Below are 23,875 nucleotides of genomic sequence, written 5' to 3' on the forward strand. Positions count from 1 at the left end.
AATTTCATTCAAATCGGTCCAGTAGTTTTTGAGTTTATTCGTTACAAAAACAAATAAAAATTGGTAAAAAAACTTTTTAAGTTAAACGGTTTTATGTTAAACATACATTGTTGTGTAACTTTACAAAACAAACATTTTAATCAACGATTGTAGACAATTGACGTGCCCCACGGTTTTATTTTAGTCTAGTCTATGCATATGTTTATAATTCCCACGACTGTATCTATTTTATTATTTTTTGGTTTTTAGTACATTTATATTAAACATTGCAATGTATGTTTAACATAAAACCGTTTAACTTAAAAAGTTTTTTTACCTATTTTTTTATTTTTTGGTTTTTAGTACATTTATATTAAACATTGCAATGTATGTTTAACATAAAACCGTTTAACTTAAAAAGTTTTTTTACCTATTTTTTTATTCATGTACACAAGCCAATGCCTCCCTTTACACTTTCCTGTCGTGGGCCTGCTGGAAGAAATTTCTCTAGAAATAAGTAGTGCCCTTGTTCTGAATTTCTCTTTATTTTTAGTTTTATTCTTATTTACCTTGATATACATAAATATATTTAAAAAAATAATTAAAAGTTACATGCCTTGACACAGTTCTACAAATTTGAATGGTTTAATATTTATATTTTATTAGTCTGTTCCTACCTATGATCACTTCTATACTGCCTATAAAGTCTTTGAACAAGTAGATATCCGCCTAAATCTAGCTAGCGGCAACTATCGCCGCCTGCCCCCGCCCAGCCTCGCCCGCCCAGCCTTCAATTACTATCCAATGAAACATACATACATATAGCCACGTCTATATCCCTCTCGGGGTAGAAAGAGCCAACAGTCTTGAAAAGACTGATAAGCCTCGTTCAGCTGCTTGGCTTGATAATTGAATTGAGATTCAAATAGTGACAGGTTGCTAGCCCATCGCTTAAAAGAAGAATCTGAAGTTTATGAGCCTATCAATAATTAGCCTTTTACAACATCATGGAAAAGAGATGGAGTGGCCCTATTTTACTGGTGCCGGGAACCACACGACCACATAGCATGGCATCAAATGAAACTCATACTTTATTTCTAAGTGGTTGTTATATGATGTCCATTCTTCAAACATAAGCGTTGGTGGCATCACGCATTTAACTGGATACCGAATGAGGTATTAATGACCGTTGTCCAAATACATGTAGCGACATGTCTGCACCACACGTCACAATAATAAAAAATACAATCACGCGACGCTATCAGTCAAAAACAGCGAAAAACCTAAATCGCGCAAGCAAAGATTTCACGGATTGGAGCTATATATACAACCTCTGACAAAACGTCGGAGCCTCCGTTCCCCAGGCATAACACCTAGCCTGGCGAAAGATCTTCCCTTTGAGGAGGTCCAACCCAAACATCGCTCCCCCTACAAAACAGTTTGAGTGCTAACCAATGCTCTAAACGGTGAGGGCAAATGTTTCTAAGAAACTTTATAAAGATGGATTTTCAAAGAGAAAGATTTGAATATACTGGTACATGTTAGCAACTGTTTGTTTAACCATTAAGGTAAGACCCCCTGCAGAGGTCAGACTAGAGTGAAAGACCGCAATAACCCAAAAAACAGCGGGAGATATCATTAAGCATTAATGTTAAGAAAAAATTAAACAATTTTTAATGTATTTTTCTAAATTTTATTCCTCTTATACAATAGGTACAACTAATTAATATGTACATTTTGCATCTATCTTAAAAAATACATTTGGTTTTAAACTACCTAGGTGGAAGGTACATGCCGCCTTAATCTAGTCTAAAAACTACTTCATGTAAAATTAACACTGACACAAACATAATATAGTTGTAGCTCGTACTTCTACTTATTTTTAGCTTTTTGGTGGGGTTAAAGACGGGAAAAACCAACAAAATGCAGTGCCGTGTGGTTCCCGGCATCATTAAAAAAAAGCATAAGACCACTCCATCTCGTGCCCATGGACGTCGTAAAAGGCGACTAAGGGATAGGCATATAATGGGATTCTTCTTTTAGGCGATAGGCTTGCAACCTGTCACTATTTGAATCTCAATTCTATCATTAAGACAAACAGCTGAACGTGGCCATTCAGTCCTCTCAAGACTGTTGGCTCTGTCTACCCCGCAAGGGATATAGACGTGATATATGTATGTATGTATGTAAAGACGGGAAAAACAGAAGATTAATATACTTATCATATCGCTATTTGCCACGTTCAGATGTTTTGCTACATGATAGAATTGAGATTTAAATAGAAGACAATTGGCTAGACCATCATCGCCTCAAAAGAATACTTCCAATTATAGGTTATCCCTCAGTCGCTTTACGACATCCATGGGAATGAGATGGAGTGGTCCTATTCTTTTTCCATTGGTGCCGGGAACCACACGGCACCGTTGGATACCTATTTAATAAATTTACATTCCATGTAGCATCTCAGTAAAAAGGCCGTATCATTGATGATGCAGACGAGACTAATTAGTTACACCATTAAAATTGCAAATGACAACTCGGATTCCACACATTTGAAAAAAAAATCCTTAATTTCGATTCACCATAAATAATGTAAAGAGGATTTCACACATTTGAAAAAAAAAAAATCTTATATTCCGATTTCATAAAAGACTTCAGAGTTTTTTTAAAGCTAACAATTTTACTTTCAAGTTGGCTTTGATAAGAGATATCCTAATCCTAATTATATTATGAATGCGAAAGTTTGTATGTATGTATGGATGTTTGTTACTCTTTTACGCAAATACTACTGAACCGATAACGATAAAATTTGGCATGTAGGTAGCTGAAGAACTAGAACAACACATGCTTTTATCCCAGAGTTCCCGCAGGATTGATTGTTACGTTACGATAAGGTTTCCACGCGGACGAAGTCGCGGGCGGCCTTCAGTAATCCTACTTATATTATAATGCCAAATTTTGTATGTATGGATGTTTGTTACTCTTTCACGCAAAAACTACTGAACCGATTACGATGAAATTTGGTACGTAGGTAGCTGAAGACCCAGAACAACATATAGGCTACTTTTCATCCCGGAGTTCCCGCGGAATTGATAGGGTTTCCATGCGGAAATCGCATGCGACTTTTTATTAATACATAAAAGTTTCCTAGACTTCTAAAAATATCACTATAGATTATGGTTCTGCTGTCGTAGTCTCTGTCGCATCGTCTGCAGCTAAAAACAGCCTGAACCTTGTATAACCCGACGGCTCTTTCAAGCTCTTCTTATAGATGATGTTCTTTGCCCAGGCGCGGCATCTGATGTTTACTGCGATGTTCACTGATACAAAAAAAAAAAACAAATTATAAAGATGAAAACATTATACTTTTAGGCGATGGGCTAGCAACCTGTCACTATTTGAATCTCATTTCTATCATTCAGTCTTTTCAAGACTGTTGGCTCTGTCTATCCCGCAAGAGATATAGACGTGACCATATGTATGTCTCAAAGTAAGTTCGAGACTTGTGTTACAAGATACTAACTCAACGATACTGTATTTTATAATAAATACATACAGATAAACATACAAGTCCCAGGCCAATCAGAAAAAGTTATTTTCTCATCATACCTGGCCGGGATTCGAACCCGGGACCTCCGGTGTCGCAGACAAGCGTACTACCGCTGCGCCACAGAGGCCGTATATACTTGTACATACATTAGTGCCTTTTGGTCACCAGCTCCAATAAAAAATGACAAAAGAACCACTCCGTCTCGTTCCCGTAGATGTCGGTAAATCGCGCAAGCAAAGATTTCACGGATTGGAGCATAAATACAACCTCTAGACACAATATCGTCTGTCGCGCGGTTCCCGAAGCATCTAGCCTGTCGGAATATATTCCCTTTGGTGGCTTTCGAACCGAATCATTGTTCCCGCTAACAAAAGTAACAAAATATATTTATTTATTTTTTATTTATTTATTTATTTTCACAAACTTAACCTATCATTACAGATATACCTAATTCGATAGGATAGTATTCAAGTTATTCAATATACAATTATCAATTATATTCTGAGAATTATAATATTATTCTACTAATCACATAAGACATACAAAGTCGATATTGTGAATTCGCTCAGGGAACAGGAGAAAATATATTGCGTTCTTACCAGGAGGAGTGACCACAACGGGCAAGAATGGACCAATGTCAACCGGCCCGTTGGTGAAAGGGAAGGTCCCGACCAAACTCCGACCCCACGGGTATGAGAAGATGGTACCCAAGGTCCCGTTTGATTGGGGCTCTTCGGAGCAGGACACCCATACGCTTTTGGTCTGAAAGTTGAAAAATATCTGTAATGAAATGTAAGTGTATAATCGAACTTTGGTCCAATTGGTGCCGTGTGGTTCTCGGCACTTATACGACCAAAGAATAGAACCACTCTGTATCTTTTTTTTTGGTTCTTTTGGTCTGTTTTTTTTTATTTGATTGTTCCTTTTTGATTTTGTTTGTTTGTAAACTCTTTATTAAAACAGGATTTAGAAGAATATGTACAATGGCGGACTTATCTCAATCGGGATTTCTTCCAGTCAACCAAAACAAAGGAAAATCCATAATCAAAAAGGCAGCGCACATAAAAATCATTGAGGATGCGTTATAATAATCAATAAATTTCTAAATAATTAAAAGATATTTGAACATTGACGTACTATAAACATGTTTATAGTTGATCGAAGTATTTAAATAAAGCAATCTAACTACCAGATCTTTTAGTGAAAAATATAAGGACTCTTGTTGAATGCAAATAGAAATCACTTTACAAGCTTTTAGTTGTTATATCAAATGTTCACAAACACTTCAAATATTACAAACTAGAGGCCGCCCGCGACTTCGTCCGCATGGAAACCCTATCAATATCGCGGGAACTCCGGGATAAAAAGTAGCCTATAAGTTATTCTGGGTCTTCAGCTACCTACATACCAGATTTCATCGTAATCGGTTCTGGAGTTTTTGCGTGAAAGAGTAACAAAGATCCATACTGACATCCTGGCATACTCATAAACTTTCGCATTTGTAATATTAGTAGGATAAATAATTTGGTAATTTAATTTGATACCTGGGAGTGGTCTAGACCCTTTATGTGTTCCTTGAGGTCATCAGGCATATCTTCCGGCAATCCACTGACGTCATAATATTCCGGGACCCAGTCGAAAATCTTAAAAAAAAATCGTAGGTATTAAAATAAACTAATTCATAAATGAGTGCCGTGTGATTCCCGGAACTTACGGATAGGGCCACTTCATATGTTTCCCATGAATGTCGTAAAATGTGTGCCGTGTGGTTCCCGGCACCAATAGAAAAAAGAATTGGACCACTCCATCTCTCTCCCATGGATGTCGTAAAAGGCGACTAAGGGGTAGGCTTATAAACTTGGGAATCTTCTTTTAGGCTATAAACTGTCACTATTTGAATCTCGTGATATCGTATCGTGAATCGTCGAAAAAAACGTGGCCTATCAGGCTTTACAAGACTGTTGGCTCTGTCTACCCCGCAAGGGATATAGACGTGATTATATGTATGTATGTCTGTCGTAAAAAGCGACTAAGGGAAAGGCTAACTTGGAATTCTTCTTGTAGACTATACAATATTTGAATACAGCTAAACGTGGTTTTTCAGTCTTTTCAAAGCCGTTAGCTCTGTTCATCACCACAATTCATTAAACGCAACAAACATGAACAGGAACCAATTAATTTGCCGCCGCAATAGTTATGATACTGTAAGGACGTTTATTTCCCGTGACGTCATCAATTCCCGTGCCGTGCGGTTCCCGGCATCAATAGAAAAAAGAGTAGGACCACTCAATTTCTCTCCCATTGATGTCGTAAAAGGCGACTGTGGGAAATGCTTATAACTTAGGATTGGCTAGCAACCTGTCACTATTTGAATCTCAATTCTATCATTAAGCCAAATAGCTGAACGTGGCCATTCAGTCTTTTCAAGAGTTGGCTCTGTCTATACCCCTATGTACACATATGGACACGTCTATATCCCCCGCAAGGGATGTATGTATGTTAAAATATTTAGGAAATCGAGAAGTTAAATGGTATCACTGCAGAGGTTTCCACGCGATATTTGTCTTTATAGTAAAACAAAAAAAAACTTTACAAACCTTATTGAGTTTGATAAAGAAACACGGCGACCGAGGAAACCCGTATCTGTCTGGTCCAACACACGTCTCCATACCCGTCGGTATTGCGTTGGGATAGGCTGCAAATAAAATACGTAATGAGTAAGTATATAAGAGGAAGTATGAAAGTAGCGCTAATAAATGAAAAGATACATACATGCATACATATGGTCATGTCTATATCCCTTGCGGGGTAGACAGAGCCAACAGTCTTGAAAAGACTGAATGGCCACATTAAGCTAATAATCTTAGATATAAATATACTAAAGTTATGTTTTCATTCAAATTCCCGCGGGAGCGAAACCCCGGGACGCAGCTAGTCATATCTATAGCAAACTGAAGGTTACATAGTCAATATAACATTTCACAATCTACGGTTTGGCGAGGGTCATCCTTTGTACTGTGATCTCATTCGTGTAAGTACAAATCAATCATTAAGGGCAATGAAGCTATAACATTTGTCGTGATTGATGTGGAACGTATACTAGCGACTGCTTTCGGGTTTACTCGGGTGTCAATTGCAGCAACCTGTCACTATTTGAATCTCAATTCTATCATAAAGCCTTATAGCTGAACGTGGCCTGTCAGTCCTTCAAGATTGTTGGCTCTGTCTTCCCCGCAAAGGATATAGACGTGATTATATATGAATTAATGGATGAGACAATGATAGCTTATAAACTTTTATTATAAACTAGATGTGCCCGCGACTTCGTCCGCGTTGAATAGTTATTTTGGGCATCATTAAAGCCCTCAAGGATGAATAAATTTCCCCGTTTTTTTTTTCACATTCTCCATTATTTCTTCGCTCCTTATAGTTGCAGCGTGATGTTATATAGCCTAAAGCCTTCTTCGATAAAGGTCTATTCAACGCAAAAAGAACTTTTCGTTTCGAACCAGTAGTTCCTGAGATAAGCGCGTTCAAACAAACAAACTCTTTATAATATTAGTATAGATGAACTCACTTTTTAGGTAGTCATCAAGCTGTTTTATGTAGACCTCTGTGGCGTTCTCGACATCAGTCCGGACTTCGAAGCCATCCAGTGGGAACGGTCGAAACGACATTCCTGGATTTGCACCTGAAAATTAAGTCAGAAGTTAATATCTCTCATCTGCCAAGACCCGGTAGCGCCTTCTACTCTCTAGAGAGGAGTATGGGCCGCAGACCAAGATACTGGAGGTAAGCTTGTAAGTAGCTAAATAAATTAAGCTAAGTTTTTACACAAAGTTATTCCCGGACATATCTTCACCTTTCTGGTGAACAGCACCGCCTAAACCTAAGCACTAATAAGACCGACAACCTGTCTAACCCGCTGCAGTGTAGTTTGTTCCGCCGATTCTTCTACACATGCGCTTTGAAAGCGGTGGTAGTGATAATTAGATTTAAGTGATGTGACTTTTACAGTGACACTTATTGACAGTGATACCTTGTGTCCAATTTAGAAAATAAATCTATTCTATTCTATTCTGTTACGTCATGCCGCGTCGGTCTTCCCGGCGCCCCTCTCCTCAGCACGGGAGCCCTAAAAATGCACCCTGGGTCTTTGGACTATCAGCTTTCACCAAGTAGCGGCAACTAGCGGCTCTTTGACGGATCTTGTGTAGGTATATATCTAAACCCACGAGCTATTTAACTTGTGAAACTAGTCCAAATAAAGTTTGTCTTTATTCTGTACATTTTTTAATTATCTCTCATTACTCTAACCTGCGTAGTTTTACTAAAACGCCACACCCGTAAGGGATAAAGACGTGATATATTTATGGGACAATATACATACATACATACATATGGTCACGTCTATATCCCTTGCGGGGTAGACAGAGCCAACAGTCTTGAAAAGACTGAATGGCCACGTTCAGCTATGTGGCTTAATGATAGAATTGAGATTCAAATAGTGACAGGTTGCTAGGCCATCGCCTAAAAAAGAATCCCAAGTTTGTAAGCATACTAATGGGACAATATAATTGGATATATAGTAAGTTAGTCAAGTTTTTACAAGAAGCGTTGACTTCACCAACATCACCGTGACTTTGGTGGGAAACCTAACCCAAAATAGATCCTGACTCCACATTTAAATTGTCTGAAAAGCAAATTTTCTTAAGATGTTTTCCCTCACCGTTAATACCGTTTAGCAGTCTTAAAACTAACCAAAAAAAAATAGTGTATTATCAATTTTACCGCAATTTTTAGGTGCCGTGTGGTCCCCGGCACCAATATCTACAAAAAAGAATAAGACCACTCCAACTCTTTCCCATAGATGTCATAAAAGGCGACTTAGGGATATGCTTATAAAATTGCGATCCTTTTTTTAGGCGATGGGCTAGCAACCTGTCACTATTTGGATCTCAATTCCATCATTAAGCCGAGCAGCTGAACGTGGCCATTCAGTCTTTTCGGGACTATTGGTTCTGTTTACCCCGTAAGGGATATAGATGTGACTATATGTATTTATGTATGTATCAATTTTACCTATAAGAGACTGATGTAATGTGAAGGCCGGTCTACTATTATCCAGGGTGAGGAACAGCCCAGCCATGCAGGCTGCAAACATGGCCGCCAGGACTGCGTAGAACACGAAGTAAAATGTCAGCACTATACCTGCGAAAATAAAATGAAACTTCATCATCTCAGCGCTTTTTCTCCCACTCTTATTGGAGACATACATCTTCTTGCTCCTGGGTGTAGACCCGGTTACTCAGGAGGTCAACACTCTGGAGAGGAGTACGCCCTTGACCATGGATTCTGGACTGGGTGAGTCAGGTTTAGACATGTAGAAACTTATATTTGACCTCCGCAACCTTAGCACTTAAACCCGTATCGGATCACGGTTACACATCTAGTTGCTTAAATGTGCAGGTTGCCTCCCGATATTTTCCCTCGCCGTAAGATTATTCGGGGGTTTGTGGGGCATAGAAATATTGTCTCAAAAAAATTATACTACCTACTGTATTTTCAGACTTATTGATGGAATTGAGATTCAGACAGTGGCAGATCTATTCCATTTCCTGATTAATATATTTAATTATTATAGTTAATAAGTTAAACCTCAGCTTTAGTTCGCAACTCCGCCCGCGTGAATACTTATGTTTGCAAAATTTAATGGAGATTGTGTTTGTTTAATGGATTTTACGTACAAGCCATACAAATAAACACATAAACATACTTTCACCTTTTAGTATGGATATAATGTCTACCTGTCCTTCGTTATTATTCTCAGTGTAGCCGCACCTTTACGACCGGTCGGTGACGCCTGCGCCGCTATATTCGTCGGCACTAAAATAGCGCGTGCGCATTTCCACACCCATACCGAAAATCCATTCAATATTATGAATGCGAAGGCGACGTCTGGCTATCCGTCTGTTACGGTAACACGCCAAAACCGCTGAACTTCAATTGCTACTCTCTCTACTACTCTCTTTCTCTCTAAATGCAGCGTCTTCTATCATGCTTCGGAGCTTGGGGTCTAAGATTCCAACATTTCATATTCCACACGGTCTGGTCCCGTGCAAACTACGCCGGGTGACTTATTGGTACCAGTCAAAACTTAGCAAATTTCAATTCATGCATACAGATCAGTCCATGAATCTCGTAAAATATGATTTTCAGTAATTTTTCAGTACAAACTTTTTGGCGGGAACAGAGATTTTTCGCAGATACCAGGATCAGCTGATCGACCACCGCCATGTTTCTGCAGTGTCCGAGCAAGAGACAAGACAAAATAATACAGGCTGGCTGTCATACATTTTTTTTTTACAAGAGGTTTTAACTATGAGGCTAAGATCTATCATCGATAACGATTTTGAAAAAATTTGAACGTTTAAAATTTTTCTAAGGCCCATACACCACGAAAATACGTGGTCTATAATTATTCTAGGCTAACAATTGGGATTGAACTGTGAACTAGGCACGGCGACCTTCAGGCAGAACCAGGTATAGGTAGATTTATCTTGTATAGATTGGTTCCGCTGAACCGTGAAACTACATAGATTTGCATGAAGTAGGTGCATAATAGATGAAACGCATACTGCTTATTATATTGCTTTGCGTATTTGACATAGGTTTTATACATAGCCGCCTTTTACGACATCCATGGGAAGGAGATGAAGTGGTCCTATTCTTTTTTCTATTGGTGCCGGAAACAAAACGGCACCAAATAAATAATTGTCAAGGTTTTATATACATATGTAGGTACATAAATTAGAAATAGGTACTTAGATTGTTTCGTGCCAAAACGGCTGATCCGACTTTTGTGTCATAATTTTGAGAAAATGCAATCTGGAATTCTATTCTAAAACCCAAGAAACAGATTTCTCAGTCTATTCACGTAATAAACAAAACCCAGTTTCATAACGCACTTCATATCGCATCGTTTCATGGGTTTTCAATACGATCATTGATAAAAATAAAGCTATAAAGGTTTGCCCTTGGACTCATGGCGGCTGCGAGGAATAGAAATGGGGTCACACTGGATTTCTAAAGGTCAAATCCAGAGGGGTATGAATTTTGTGTAAGCTTTATTATGCCTTTGCTATTTAAAAAAAAATTGGTATAAGATTTATTCGGACAGAATACATAAAGAGCTTTAGTAATATTATTGTAGATACTTAATTGTTTTGATCTTTTTCTGTTAATCTTAATAAAATATTTAAAGAAAGAAAGAAAATAGTTTATTACGAGTATCACTATAGTAAGTCATACACACATACTAACATACGTCATACATATGATTATATGTATGACGTATGTTAGTATGTGTGTATCCCTTGCGGGGAGACAGAGCCAACAGTCTCGAACTCTGAACAAAGCTGTTTGGCTTCATAATGAAACTGATGGCCAGTACCTTCATCCAATAAAGTGAACGAGAACACAGAGATAAGAAGTTAGCGAACTCCAGGCTACTGAGTTCTGTGCAAAACCTAGATACACCGGAAGCATAGCTTAACGTCTGTTATATAACAACTCTTCGTTAAATGGCGATAGGCGATATAATTAGCATGAAATTAGCGCGAGGAAAATCGGTCGCTTGATCGCCAGATTTACTACATTACCTATACTAACAAATCCTACTAATATTATAAATGCGAAAGTTTGTGAGTATGTCAGGATGTCAGTATGAATGTTTGTTATTTCTCACGCAAAAACTTCTGAAACGATTGCGATGAAATTAGGTATGTAGGTAGCTGAAGACCCAGAATAATATATAGGCTACTTTTTATCCCGGAGTTCTCGCGGGATTGATTCCACGCGTACGAAGTCGCGGGCGGCCTCTAGTAAATCCGTATTTACACCAACATGTGCCGTGCGGTTCTAGGCACATTAGAACCACTCCATCTATTTACCATAGATATCGTAATAGACTTCTAAACTTGGGATTGTTGTAAGCGTTTTCAAAACTGTGGACTCTGTTTAACCAGCAAGGAATATAGACGTGATTATACACATGTATACCAACATTCATCATTTTCTTAGGCCCGTTCACGTCACCTCATAACGTAATCATAAGTCTTCCTTCTTCCTCCTGGCTTTAGTCCCGGTTGCATCCTCACCTCTCTGGAGAGGAGCATGGCTTTGACCATGGATCCTCGATTAGGTAAGTCAGGTTTTCACACGCAGCGACTCCCACCTGACCTCCGCAACCTTTGCAGGGAAACCTATCCCTTATTGGATCCATGATTACACATCCAGTTGTCTGAATGTGCAGGTTTCCTCACGATGTCTTCCTGTTCCTTTCAGTGGAATCCCAAATTTATAAGCTATTCCCTTAGTCGACATTCATGGGTAAAATATGGAGAGGTCCTATTCTAATGCGCTGGAAACCACACGGCTAACCCTTAATATACAAATATCATATCCTAGCCATTTCGACTTTGACAAAACACTATTTTTATCAATAGTTCATTGCATTATTAAGGTGACATTAATATTACCACATTGAAAATGATTACATGTGTAAATATAAATTATACAGGATGACTTTTAATTCAACTGCATAAATTTAACTGTTAAGTGTACTGATCTAAAGGATATTTAAAAACGTTAAAAGAAAAATATCGGTTCATATTTCAGAAAGTACGAAAAAAAATAATAGTATCAAAATCCACGATCCTAAATACGTCATATCACCCCGGCCGGCGGAAAAGCGACCCGTAAGATTCAGAGGTCAACGACACAATTTATTCAGCTGAGCGATCTCAACAACTCTGTACTTTACTTGATCTTGATACTAGAAAAATAATTTCTTTTTCAGACATTTATTAAGATGTGTAGTTTTAATTTCTTTTTGTAGTATTGGTCTTTAATAAAGCGTGTGACGTAGTTTTTGAGGGTTTTTTAAATGTGAAAATGATGACGTTTAATTTAAATAAAAATAGGCACAAACAGCTCAGAAGCATGTGTATTATAGTCTATGTTTAAAAGGACGCAGTTGTTTAAAATGTCACCCTGTATATATACATCGAACACATACTGTGCCGTGTGGTTCCCGGCACCAATAGAAAAAAGAATAGGACTACTCCATTTCCATTTCCCACGGATGTCGTGAAAGGCGACTAAGGGATTGGCTAAAAACTTGGGTTTCTTCTTTTAGGCGATGGACTAGCAACCTGTTACTATTTGAATCTCAATTCTATCATTAAGCCAAATAGCTAAACGTGGCCTTTCAGTATTTTCAAGACTGTTGGCTCTGTCTACCCCGCAAGGGATACAGACTTGATGATATGTATGTACGTAGATATGTATGTTTGTACGTACTGTTTTTTTGTCGTTATCAAAGCAAGGTGAAATCACTAATCGAACAACGAATTGCTAAAAATAAATCATCTGTTGTTGCTTATTAAATGATAAGAGTTATTTGTGTTATATTGAGAATGAAGAAATAACACGGATTGTGAAAATACATACGTTTAATCACGTCTGTTTCCCTGTGGAGTAGACAGAGCTACAAGTTTTGAAAAAAATCTGTAAGGCCACGTTCAGCTGTATGGCTAAATGATGGAGTTGAGATTGAAATAATCACATTTTGCTAACCCATCGCTTAAAAGAAGAATCCCAAGTTTATAATAATAAGCCTTATTAGTCCCTCAGTCGCCTTTTACGACATCCATGTGAAAGAAATGTAGACAGCTACCCACGAGGCATATAGATGTGAGTATATGAATGAATGAAAAATCATTATCGTCATTGTTCGTTACTAACCCATCGCCTAAATGTATTATAAATAAATTTAATCAATGTGTGTGTCTTACAATATGTTTACATATCTAAGCTTCATCTTTCTCAAAAACCTTAGAATTGCGCAGTGTCACTTTGTATTATATTATACTTAGTCTAAGAGATAATCGCTCTTTTGGTAACAATGAATCAGCAATCAGTGGAAGCTTTCATCAGTTGTAAGAGTAAAGAATGCAATAGGTACCTTCAAAGGTTCACATTGAAAGTGTAGGTAAGTTATAACAAAAACATAATTGATTGAGACAGACACAGCCTCAAAGTAAATTATCGTGATTTTGGGGACATTTACACATAGAATTAAAGTACAAATATACATCCAAGACGGTGTCTTGGCCATTAAAAAAAGAAATTTGTCACTATTTACTTACTGGTATTAAACGCACTCGTAACGTACCTTTATTTTTTCTCGGACGTTTCAAATCATATTTCAATGATCTGTTTAAGTAAATTTTACACCATGTCCTGACCGAGGATCGAACCCACTACCCGTTGTTGTATAAGCTGAACCTTTAACAGCAGATGGTAAAACTTCGTTATGTGACGTTCGTGAATCAGGCACAATGAGCTTACCTACCGACTGTTACCAAAATCACATTAGTCTCTCAGACTAGAATAGTTCGATGGAATGCAGGTGCTCTCGTTCTAAATAACAACTGATGTGAACCTGTATTTATATGGTAGTGTAATGAACACCATTCGGTGTCATATATCTACCACACCACGTTAACATAATGAGTAAATATGCAATGTGATAGATTTTAAGATAAACACGCTATTGACAAACGTATAGTGGGTATATAATATGTATGTGTAAGAGAGTCAGTGGTGATGAATCGGTGATGTGCAGAATCGCACGGGTTCAAATCCCACCTCGGCCATGTACCAATACATACATACATACATATAATCACGTCTATATCCCTTGCGGGGTAGACAGAGCCAACAGTCTTTTAAAGACTGATAGGCCACGTTCAACTATTTGGCTTAATGATAGAATTGAGATCCAAATAGTGACAGATTGCTAGCCCATCGCCTAAAAAAAGAATCCCAAGTTTGTAAGCCTATCCCTTAGTCGCCTTTTACGACATCCGTGGGAAAGAGATGGAGTGGTCCTATTCTTTTTTGTAATGGTGCCGGGAACCACAAGGCACACACTTATAAATTAATGAGTTTTTATGACTCAATGAATCTGTGTAGAACATTGGTTTATTATATTATTGATTATTCTGTGATGAATGGCGTCTATCATAGTCTTGTATGAAGATAGTAACTTAAATATGGATTAATCGAAAGAAATTATAACCGTGGAACGTGGCAACTGAAAGAATGTGATTCTCTGCTTAGGTACATACGTCTCCAGATCTAGTTAGTTCTCTTACAATTCGAAAAAGATGTTAAGAGGCCTTATTCTTAATAAGGGAAAACCACGCGATACAAAGGATATTTATGTATTATTCATAGGAGTAGTCGCGTGTGTGACCATACGCTTTCCGGTAGACTAGTATAGGACCACACACAGTTTCTGTTTATTTATATCGCGGAAATAGTAGAAAATCGGTACCTGTTAGCTGATACATACATATGGTCACGTCTATATCCTTTGCGGGGTAGACAGAGCCAAGTCTTGAAAAGACTGAAATGCCACATCCTGCTATTTCAAATAGTAACAGGTTGCTAACTGTTAGCTGATAGTGTAAAGAAATACAAAATATAGACAAGAAAAGATAAAAAATAAAGATGCATCCTTACATTAAACTTCTTAAGCTTAATTCACATGGGAGCGTTGCAATACGGATCAATACTTACGATTTTCTCATAAACAAAAAATAAGAGTCAAGCATTTTTGTATCTACGCTAGAAGACTAGCGTAGTAGCGTAGCGTAAACCCCAGTTTCCACATACAAGTAAGGGTTTGCACATACCATGAGCCCCCCTTAAAGTACCTTTATAAGTTACCATACTTCCCACTAGAGGGCCCATCCCCTGATTAATTATCAAAAGGACAGCTATTCTGAAAAAATGACATAAAAATAGCACTCCGTAAACTCACCCCATCGTTTAGGCGTCCGCCCCAAGATGCTGTTATCGTCAGGGTTATACAGAACCTTTGCGGCCCTTAGCCAAGCCGGGCCCGAGGGGGGCGGGGCCCGAGCCCAATCACTCATCATATCATGAGTATTACTCATTATACTACAATATCAATTATTTAAAACTCCGCGAATTACATAAACAGCGCGAAAAAAGCGTGCGGCGTAGCCCTCTGATAGTTTACAACTGAATTAAATAACAGCGGGAATGCGCACGCGCATGTGTCTCAGTCTACATGTGCAAAGGAACAGATTTTTTTCTTGACCGTTATGGGGATGCTGACACATTAGTATGCTTTTGAATATGATTTGAATGGCACCGAATGTTAAACTATTGGGCTCAATTATCTCTATTATATTTATATTAATTTAATTATCTAATTAAACATAAAAATAATTTAATAATACCATGTGCCTTACGATTGCGATCTAAGAATGTAGAATAAGTACAGTCGGGATATAATTGATCAAGTGTAGAACAAGTGAATATAAAAAAAATTAAAATATAGACAAAATTCATTTATTCCTTACAATATATTCGAGGCACACAAGTTTTCAAACTTACAACTATAAAAGTATAAGGCAGATCTTTACTGGACGGATAATAATATTAAATTGGAATATATTATTATTATTATTTTAAAATTTATACATCGAAATATAAAATTAATAAAGTAGAGATTCGGTATATGATAATAAAGTCTATCAGGCTCATATTTCTGAACTACGTTATAGGTTATTTACAACAACAAAAACACACCTTAATCGTGAGTACCTATTACATACTTTTTCAATAAAAATGAATATTACATAGTTTATAGTTACAGCAAGGTTTGTCAGGCAGTTCATATTCTTTCTTTCAATAAAGGTAAGATCTTATTCACAGACGGTACTTGACCTGAAAGGGAAATTAACAAAAGAGCATCGCATGACGACATGCAAACATAATACAAAGATTTGAATAAAAAAAAACATGGAACCCCAAGTACCTAACAGGTTTGTTTGAGTTTTTAAAAAACAAGTATAACTGGCGTTTTAACTTGTTAATTGGAGGATTATTTTTAAGCTGTATTGACTTATTATTACCTTTTGTAAAAAAAAAATACTTCTTGCTTGCATGATAAGCAAGCTGCATTTAATACAACAGTCAAATTATAAATAAAAACATATCATTGTAAATTCCTTAAAGAGAGTAAAGTGAAAGTATAAAAATATTAAGTAACTATTGTAAAAATAAACAATATTTGTAAATTCTTAAATGTAAAGAGAAAAGCGCAGAACAAATATCATAAAAATTGTATAAAGAAGTGATTATTTCGACATTTTGAAAAACAGATGGCTTGATCTTTCATATCAGATGTCAAATCCATAATTTTTGGCGGGAATTTGAACGACTTGTTACATTTTGTTCAACATTTCAAGCCTTTACATGTGACCTTACATTAGAAGTGTTAAAGACGAAAACTAAATTAAATATCCCTTCAGATATTAACATAAACAATTTATTTGAATGTTTTCTTTTAGTTTAATTGGCGTTCTCGAAAATTTTATTTTTAAACTGTTTGTATTAGTCAAGACCTGTAATTGGCTCTTAAATGTATATTTTATTAGCTAATGATTGCAAAACATGCTGTTGGTCATCCAAATATATAAAAAAAAATAAAAAAAAATAATAGAAGGCAGTAGATTTATTGCCGCATAGAATTGAGTGAACGAGGTCCGTAAAAAAGGCGAAATAATAGATAAGTTAATATAGGTTATGACTTCCCCACTTACCAATGAGGTTATGGTTTTATCCAACTGTCAGAAATCAAGCTATCGTTTAACCACAGAATTCGGAATTATATACACAAAATATAGAAGTGGTTAGTACTGTTTTAGTATTCAATAACAATTTTAAGATTTATTTGACAGCTTTTCAAATTGGTGCTATAATGTTTGCAGAACAATATGGCATTTTTATTTTTCTTATGAGTATTATTCCGATTTAGGTATATGCTTTTTACATAGTATCAGCATCGTGAAAGAAAAATGTCAAAGAATAAATATAATTCATACTTGAAGAATATATTTATATAAAAATATCAGTCTAAGATATGCATAAACTGGACGGTATATTCAAATATTAAGACTGGTGTCTTACAAGTTATATCTAATTTAATATAACATAAAAATATATATAAAAAACACGAAGTCTGGTACTAACCTAGCAGAAAAAAAAATCCTTATCTTATTAGACACATATGTTTTATAAACAATCTTATTTCCTGATTTTAAAGGAATCAAATTTAAAAGTATTTTGTAAAAAAAAATAAAATTCAATATTTTTCGAAAAATCAGTTTCGTAAAAAAAAATTCATCAGTACAAAACTAAGAAAAATTCATATAATAGTTAATTATTTAACCACAAAACCAGTGTTTTAGTTTATTTAAGCTTATTTCTAAAGTACCACATTGTGAGATACAAAACAAATATAATAAAGAACACATTTAAAATATATGCAATAAAAATGGCTCGGATAAAAATTAAGATCTACATTATCTTCTTCTTTCACCCGGAATTAGTCCCGGTTGCATCCTCACCGCTCTGGAGAGGAGCCCGGGGTTCGCCTTATAAAGTAAATTGTTTTAATCTACAAAAAAATATTACACTACTTTGGAAATGCGTTTTTTTTAAAGTCTAATAAAAAATTAAAAAATGCATTTATTTATTCTACTGTATAATTGTATTCATTTGAGATTCATATACTGAATTTTCTTTTACATTTTAAAATTCTTTAACTTGAGTGACGATAGAACGTACAAATGTTTTTTTTTTGTATTATAATATTGCAATTTTTTGAACATGAAATGACCTTGAACATAAAATTTATTAGCTTCTCATTTCATATCATATTTATTTATGTTAGGCTCAGTCGTTATAGGTAAACATTAGAGATATATGACAGAAAATGGCTTGTGACCAAAAAAACTACAGATATAACATTAATTGGAACAGGCAAAAATTGTTAACATATTGTACAACGGCCAAAGGTCAGGTCAAGAGTACCTCGAGCTTGTATGGAGAGAGTTATGAATCGGGAAGATGTATGTATGTATATACATTGTACAATTTTCCTAAACTATCCAAACTCTATGGTGTATAGCTGCTCGATCATCAGCCCCTCAAAATCATCAGCCCCCGCGGTATGTCACGCGCGACGCCGTTTTTATCGCGAGCATATACTATATCGCTGTACCGTTTCACGTTAAAATAAAAGAGCGATAGCGAAAGAGCGATAGTTTTTCGCGCGATAATGCTAACGTCGCGCGTGCTACGGGGGAAACGGTCATACATACATACATACATACAAATTACTCTATCATGAGCTCAAAATGTACTACTCCAAGCCGCTCCCTCCTGTCATATTTGATATTCCGCGCCCACGCTCGGCATTCTATGTTTATAACGATGCCAGCTGTAATAATAAAAAAGATATAGCTAATTCAAATTAAATTTAATTTTTTTTAGAAGAGGCGGTAACAAACTGCACTGCAGCATTTTCTTCAACAATGTCAACTTTACAACTATCCAAACTTAGAATAGAAATGTGGACGAGAGAATACATTATTTAGATCAACCAACTGATTAATATGAGATTTTAATAATAATAAAAAAAAATATTTTTTTTTTATGGATTGCCAATTTTAAATAGATTTATGTACAGAGTGTACTGAATTTTGATTTAGGTTCAAATCTCTATCCCTATCCACGTCTATATCCCTTACGGTCTAGACAGAGCCAACTGTCTTAAAAAGAATGATTGACCGACCACGCTCAGCCTTTTGGCTTGACGATAGAATTAAAAATATATACAGATGACACTTACTCTTACCTGTCACTATTTGAATCTCAATTCTGTCTTAAAGCCAAATAGCTGAACGTGGCTTATCAGTCTTTACAAGGCTTTGTCTACCCCGCAAGAGATATAGACGTGATTATATGTATGTATGACACTTACTCTTAGGCCTCTGCAGATGAACAGCCACCAGCGGGCTGAGGTACCCCTCGGCGTTCTCGTAGGGATAGAAGTAGCCGGGGAACCCTGGGCCCGGGAGGTACTCGATCGGGCCGATGTTCTCCTTGTCCGCCGGGGTCTCGCCGTAACACTGTACCCATACCTGGCAAAAAAAAAAACATAATAATCGTCATAGCTACCTCCACTCTTGACATTAGACAGAAGTTCTAGATTCATTCATGTTTTTTAATGTAGACAATGTGCACGATTTAGATTTAATTGGGATCTTTATTTGTAAATTCGGATATAGATCCGAGCTCTTTCAATTCAAACCCGTTCATTTTAAAAATTTTGTTACCTATTCTTTGTTTGACGGTTCTCATTCTGTCAATAATAATTAGGCGCTAACTAGTGCCTACCATATGTCTAATCTGTCTTAATTTTTTTTAATATACTGTCTACTCTTACCAACCATTAAAAAACTAAATTAATTAATACCAAAACAAAGACTGTATTCTGATGCTTCTAACATTTGAGTGTACTTATATTTATGTAAGTTTATAAATATTTTATTTATGTATGTATAACATAAACGTAACATAAAATCACGCCTCTTTCCCGGAGGGGAAAAACTTTTATTTCTGTATGTTTATCATTAATTAGTTTATAATTAATTGATTGTTGTAACGCATCCTCAATGCTTTTAATGTGCGCTGCCTCTTTGATTATGGATTTTCCTTTTTATTTTGGTTGAATGGAAGAAATCACGATTGGGATAAGTCCGCCATTGCACATATTCTTCTATATCCAATGACTGTTCTATTTTTGTTACATTTATTTTTATGTGCAATAAAGAGTTTACAAACAAACAAACAAATATATGTCATCGTGGCCATTATCAAAACTAGTTCAGTAAATACTGGTCCAAGCGTACCATGACTCACAATATAACGTACGTAAGTACTCGTACGTATGAGCGTACTCGTACGTAAGAGCGCACTCGTACGTAAGAGCGCACTCGTACGTAAGAGCGCACTCGTACGTAAGAGCGCACTCGTACGTAAGAGCGCACTCGTACGTAAGAGCGCACTCGTACGTAAGAGCGCACTCGTACGTAAGAGCGCACTCGTACGTAAGAGCGTACTCGTACGTATGACTCACATAGTTCCTGTTGATACTGGAGCTGATGTTTCGCACGTGGTATTGCAACTCGCGCGGCATGTCCGATGGCAGGCTGTCTGTCTCGTTGTAGTACTCAGGCCGCCAACCGTAGATTCTAGGGAATAAATAAATACATACATACATAAAGTCAGTGCAGAAGAAGCGGTAACAAATTGCACTGCACCGCATTTTCTTCAATAACGTCAAAGTAAGTCTGTGGGTAATTTTTTAACTTTACATTATAAACATTCTTTAAATATTTTTATGACATTTGAAAAATACTTTATTATAGGTTCTTTAGGAAAATCCGCGGGCTTATGTGCACATAATCTGTGACCATTAAATACTACTTATATACATACCAGAGGCCGCCCGCGACTTCGTCCGCATGGAAACCCTATCCTAACATTAGTAGGATATTTACCAACTATGGTATAGATAGGTTAGATTAATTAGACTAAAAAGATTACCTGTTCAGCTTCAAGAAGATACAAGGCGAGGACTTGTGGAACGAGAAGTGGTTCTCCTGGATGCAGGGCTCCCAGCCGCGCACATCCACGTCGCAGACCTTCCCCGGCGGCGGCAGCTTGTTGAAGTCACAGTCGAAGATGTTCTGACCAGCGCCGGCGGTCTGACCTTTCTTCTTGTACACTGTAAATGAATTGGCATATAGTATAACTTTTTGATGAAGTCAAAATAAGATATCTTCACAAGGAGAACAGAACATGTTTGTGATTTATCTTGATTGCTTGCTTATACTATAAATCTTAGCTAACTTTTTCGTCCGACTTTGTCCATAGATCCAATGGCCTATGTACAAAGTTTGTTTTTGTGTTTTGTAATTTAATCTATGTCAAATATGACCTGACCTGACCTGAAACCTTGAACTGAAACGAATAAAAATTTTACAGAAAAATATGTGAAAATACGTTAACACTACATTCAGAAGGAGGAAGAAGTTACGATATTCATAATGAATTATCGACACAAATTTCCCGAGATTGATTCCAATTGGGTCGATTATCAGACGACAAACCAGAGGTCTGACAGAACTTGATCCAAACTAATCCAAAGTAATAATCTGATGGGGGAAAAGATATGAAAAGATTCACTTTAAACTGAATCTGTGTAATTTTTTCTGTACATTTAAACAATTACTAACTAAGAGTAAACACACTTACCTGACAAAAAATCAATTAGTTGGTTCTCCCAATACTTGTAATCATCATAGCCGGATCCTTTATAGTATATCAGGGTGCTCCTAACATCTGGGGGTAGAGGGCGGAAGCCAAGCCCTGGACTGGTCCCGATGAGGCCGTAATCCTGCTGAAGACGGGGCACTCGAGGGTTGATGTAATGTTGGAGGAATGTTACCATGCAGATTGCAAATATAGCTACCAAAACTGCGTAAAATATGAAGTAGAAGAGGAGAATTTTACCTATAAAACAAAATAAAAATAAAGGTTATCAAGGGAGTGATCCTTTGTATTGGCCTATCTAGCTTATGAAGTGCCGTGTGGTTCCCAGCACCAATAGAAAAAAAGAATAGGACCACTACATCTCTTTCAAATGGATGTTGTAAAAGACTATTAAGGGATAGGCTTATAATCCTGGAATTTTTCTTTTAGGCAATGGGCTAGCAACTTAAGGCTGACTGTCCATTTGAACCTAAATTCTATGGCCCATCAGTCTTTTCTAGACTGCTGGCTCCATCTATCCCGCAAGGGATATACATGTGGTTATATGTATGTATGGGCCTTAGATAAGTTACTTTATTAAAATTATCTTCAAATAGGTCCTCAAAGGTATACAAACAGATAAACACAGTCATGGAAATTAGATGTGGGGAGTTGTCATATCACTCGACCCACGTGTTAATCCAACCAAATCAATACCCATACCTCCATATCATGGAGATATCTTAAGGATTATCTGATTGGAATTTCTTTTAAAATAATAATATTTTTTTAGGTGATGGTCTAGCAACCTATCACTATTTGAATCTCTCTACCATTAAGCCAAACAGCTAAACGTGGCCAATCAGCCTTTTTAAGACTGTTGGCACTGTCTACTCCGCATGGGATATAGACGCAAATATATGTATGTATAGTACATCTTTTTCTATGTGCTTACTAATAATGAAGTTTCACTCAAACAATGTTTATAATATTAATACTACATAACTTTTATAATTCTTTAAATATATATTTCAGCTGAATTATGCCGTAGACAGATGCTATCAAATCCTATAAATAGGGCTTCCTAATGGCAATTAAAAGGATTACCGGGTGGTAATCCTAAGTGGGTATTTAGCTAGATTATTTTCTTGTTAATCACAGCTCATATTAGGTTTCTTTCAACATAGTATGCAATTGATTTATTAAAATATAAATAAAAAATTATAGTAGTCACTTTTGACTGCGACATCATCCATGAGGTAAAGTTAAATTCATAAATAAAATCACGCCTCTTTCCCGAAAGGTAGGCAGAGACATCTTTCCACTTTCCACAATGTCAGTATACTATTTTTTTCTCGTCATAATCTCATATCTCTGTAAGCTTGTCGGTTTATGGTAGCCTTGACCTGATCTTGAAATTGGATTTCCAGAATTAGTAAATTACAAACCAGGGCGGCAACCTGGAAATAGTAGGCGCCACGCCCTAAAACTTTTTACGTTTTTCTATGTTTCCTTAAACAGTTTAAAGCCAAAATTATATTTGCCCAATCAATTATTAATTATTCTTATAATTCTCACAGAAAATGAAGTTCACTCACCCCAACTTTTCGGAGTTCTTCCAAGGAAAGCTCCTGTGTTTTCATTATAACAGAAATGAGATAATTTTCGACTCCAAGTATTTTTGGACCTCTTTGTTTCGATTTCGAACTCTGCCATACCCGGGTTCCGATACATTTTTGAAAGCAGTATACAGTAAATAATAACTTAAAATTAAAAATACAAAATAACACAACAAGCCACTACCGTTGGCCCTGTTTGTTTGACTTTAGTTCAGAGCAGTGTTGCTAACTCTTTTCCACGGGGAGGCGCAAAATAAGTCGCAAAATGCGATGGTGATAAATAACAAAAACTCTCAAAAAACTCTAAGATCAATTTTGATGAAACAAAAAGAAAACGTTATCCGTTAAGATGTTTTAAACATTAATAATAATAAGAAAAATAATCCTATCTTTTTAAATGAATGAAGAACCAACTAAAAAATAATTATCTGCGGAAGTAACGTAAGAATGTGAGAATGGC

The 23,875-nt window shown here is 36.5% G+C and overlaps 2 protein-coding genes across 2 annotated transcripts; both read right to left on the reverse strand.

The window, feature by feature from the left end:
• Positions 1 to 1,682: 1,682 nt before the first annotated feature.
• On the reverse strand, positions 1,683 to 15,665 carry LOC106136833 (sodium/potassium-transporting ATPase subunit beta-1). Its single transcript, XM_060946632.1, has 7 exons — positions 15,423 to 15,665; positions 8,612 to 8,740; positions 7,107 to 7,220; positions 6,127 to 6,224; positions 5,074 to 5,172; positions 4,129 to 4,291; positions 1,683 to 3,299 (listed from the first exon to the last, which is right to left on the reverse strand). The coding sequence occupies exons 1-7, from the start codon at positions 15,556 to 15,558 to the stop codon at positions 3,154 to 3,156; spliced, it is 885 nt and encodes a 294-aa protein (XP_060802615.1). The 5' UTR covers positions 15,559 to 15,665; the 3' UTR covers positions 1,683 to 3,153.
• A 326-nt stretch (positions 15,666 to 15,991) lies between these two features.
• On the reverse strand, positions 15,992 to 23,620 carry LOC106136842 (sodium/potassium-transporting ATPase subunit beta-2). Its single transcript, XM_013337501.2, has 6 exons — positions 23,395 to 23,620; positions 21,800 to 22,057; positions 21,089 to 21,269; positions 20,619 to 20,733; positions 19,461 to 19,620; positions 15,992 to 18,917 (listed from the first exon to the last, which is right to left on the reverse strand). The coding sequence occupies exons 1-6, from the start codon at positions 23,528 to 23,530 to the stop codon at positions 18,814 to 18,816; spliced, it is 954 nt and encodes a 317-aa protein (XP_013192955.1). The 5' UTR covers positions 23,531 to 23,620; the 3' UTR covers positions 15,992 to 18,813.
• Between the last annotated feature and the right edge of the window lie 255 nt (positions 23,621 to 23,875).

This window comes from Amyelois transitella, chromosome 2, assembly GCF_032362555.1.
Source record: "Amyelois transitella isolate CPQ chromosome 2, ilAmyTran1.1, whole genome shotgun sequence".
NCBI lineage: Eukaryota > Metazoa > Arthropoda > Insecta > Lepidoptera > Pyralidae > Amyelois > Amyelois transitella.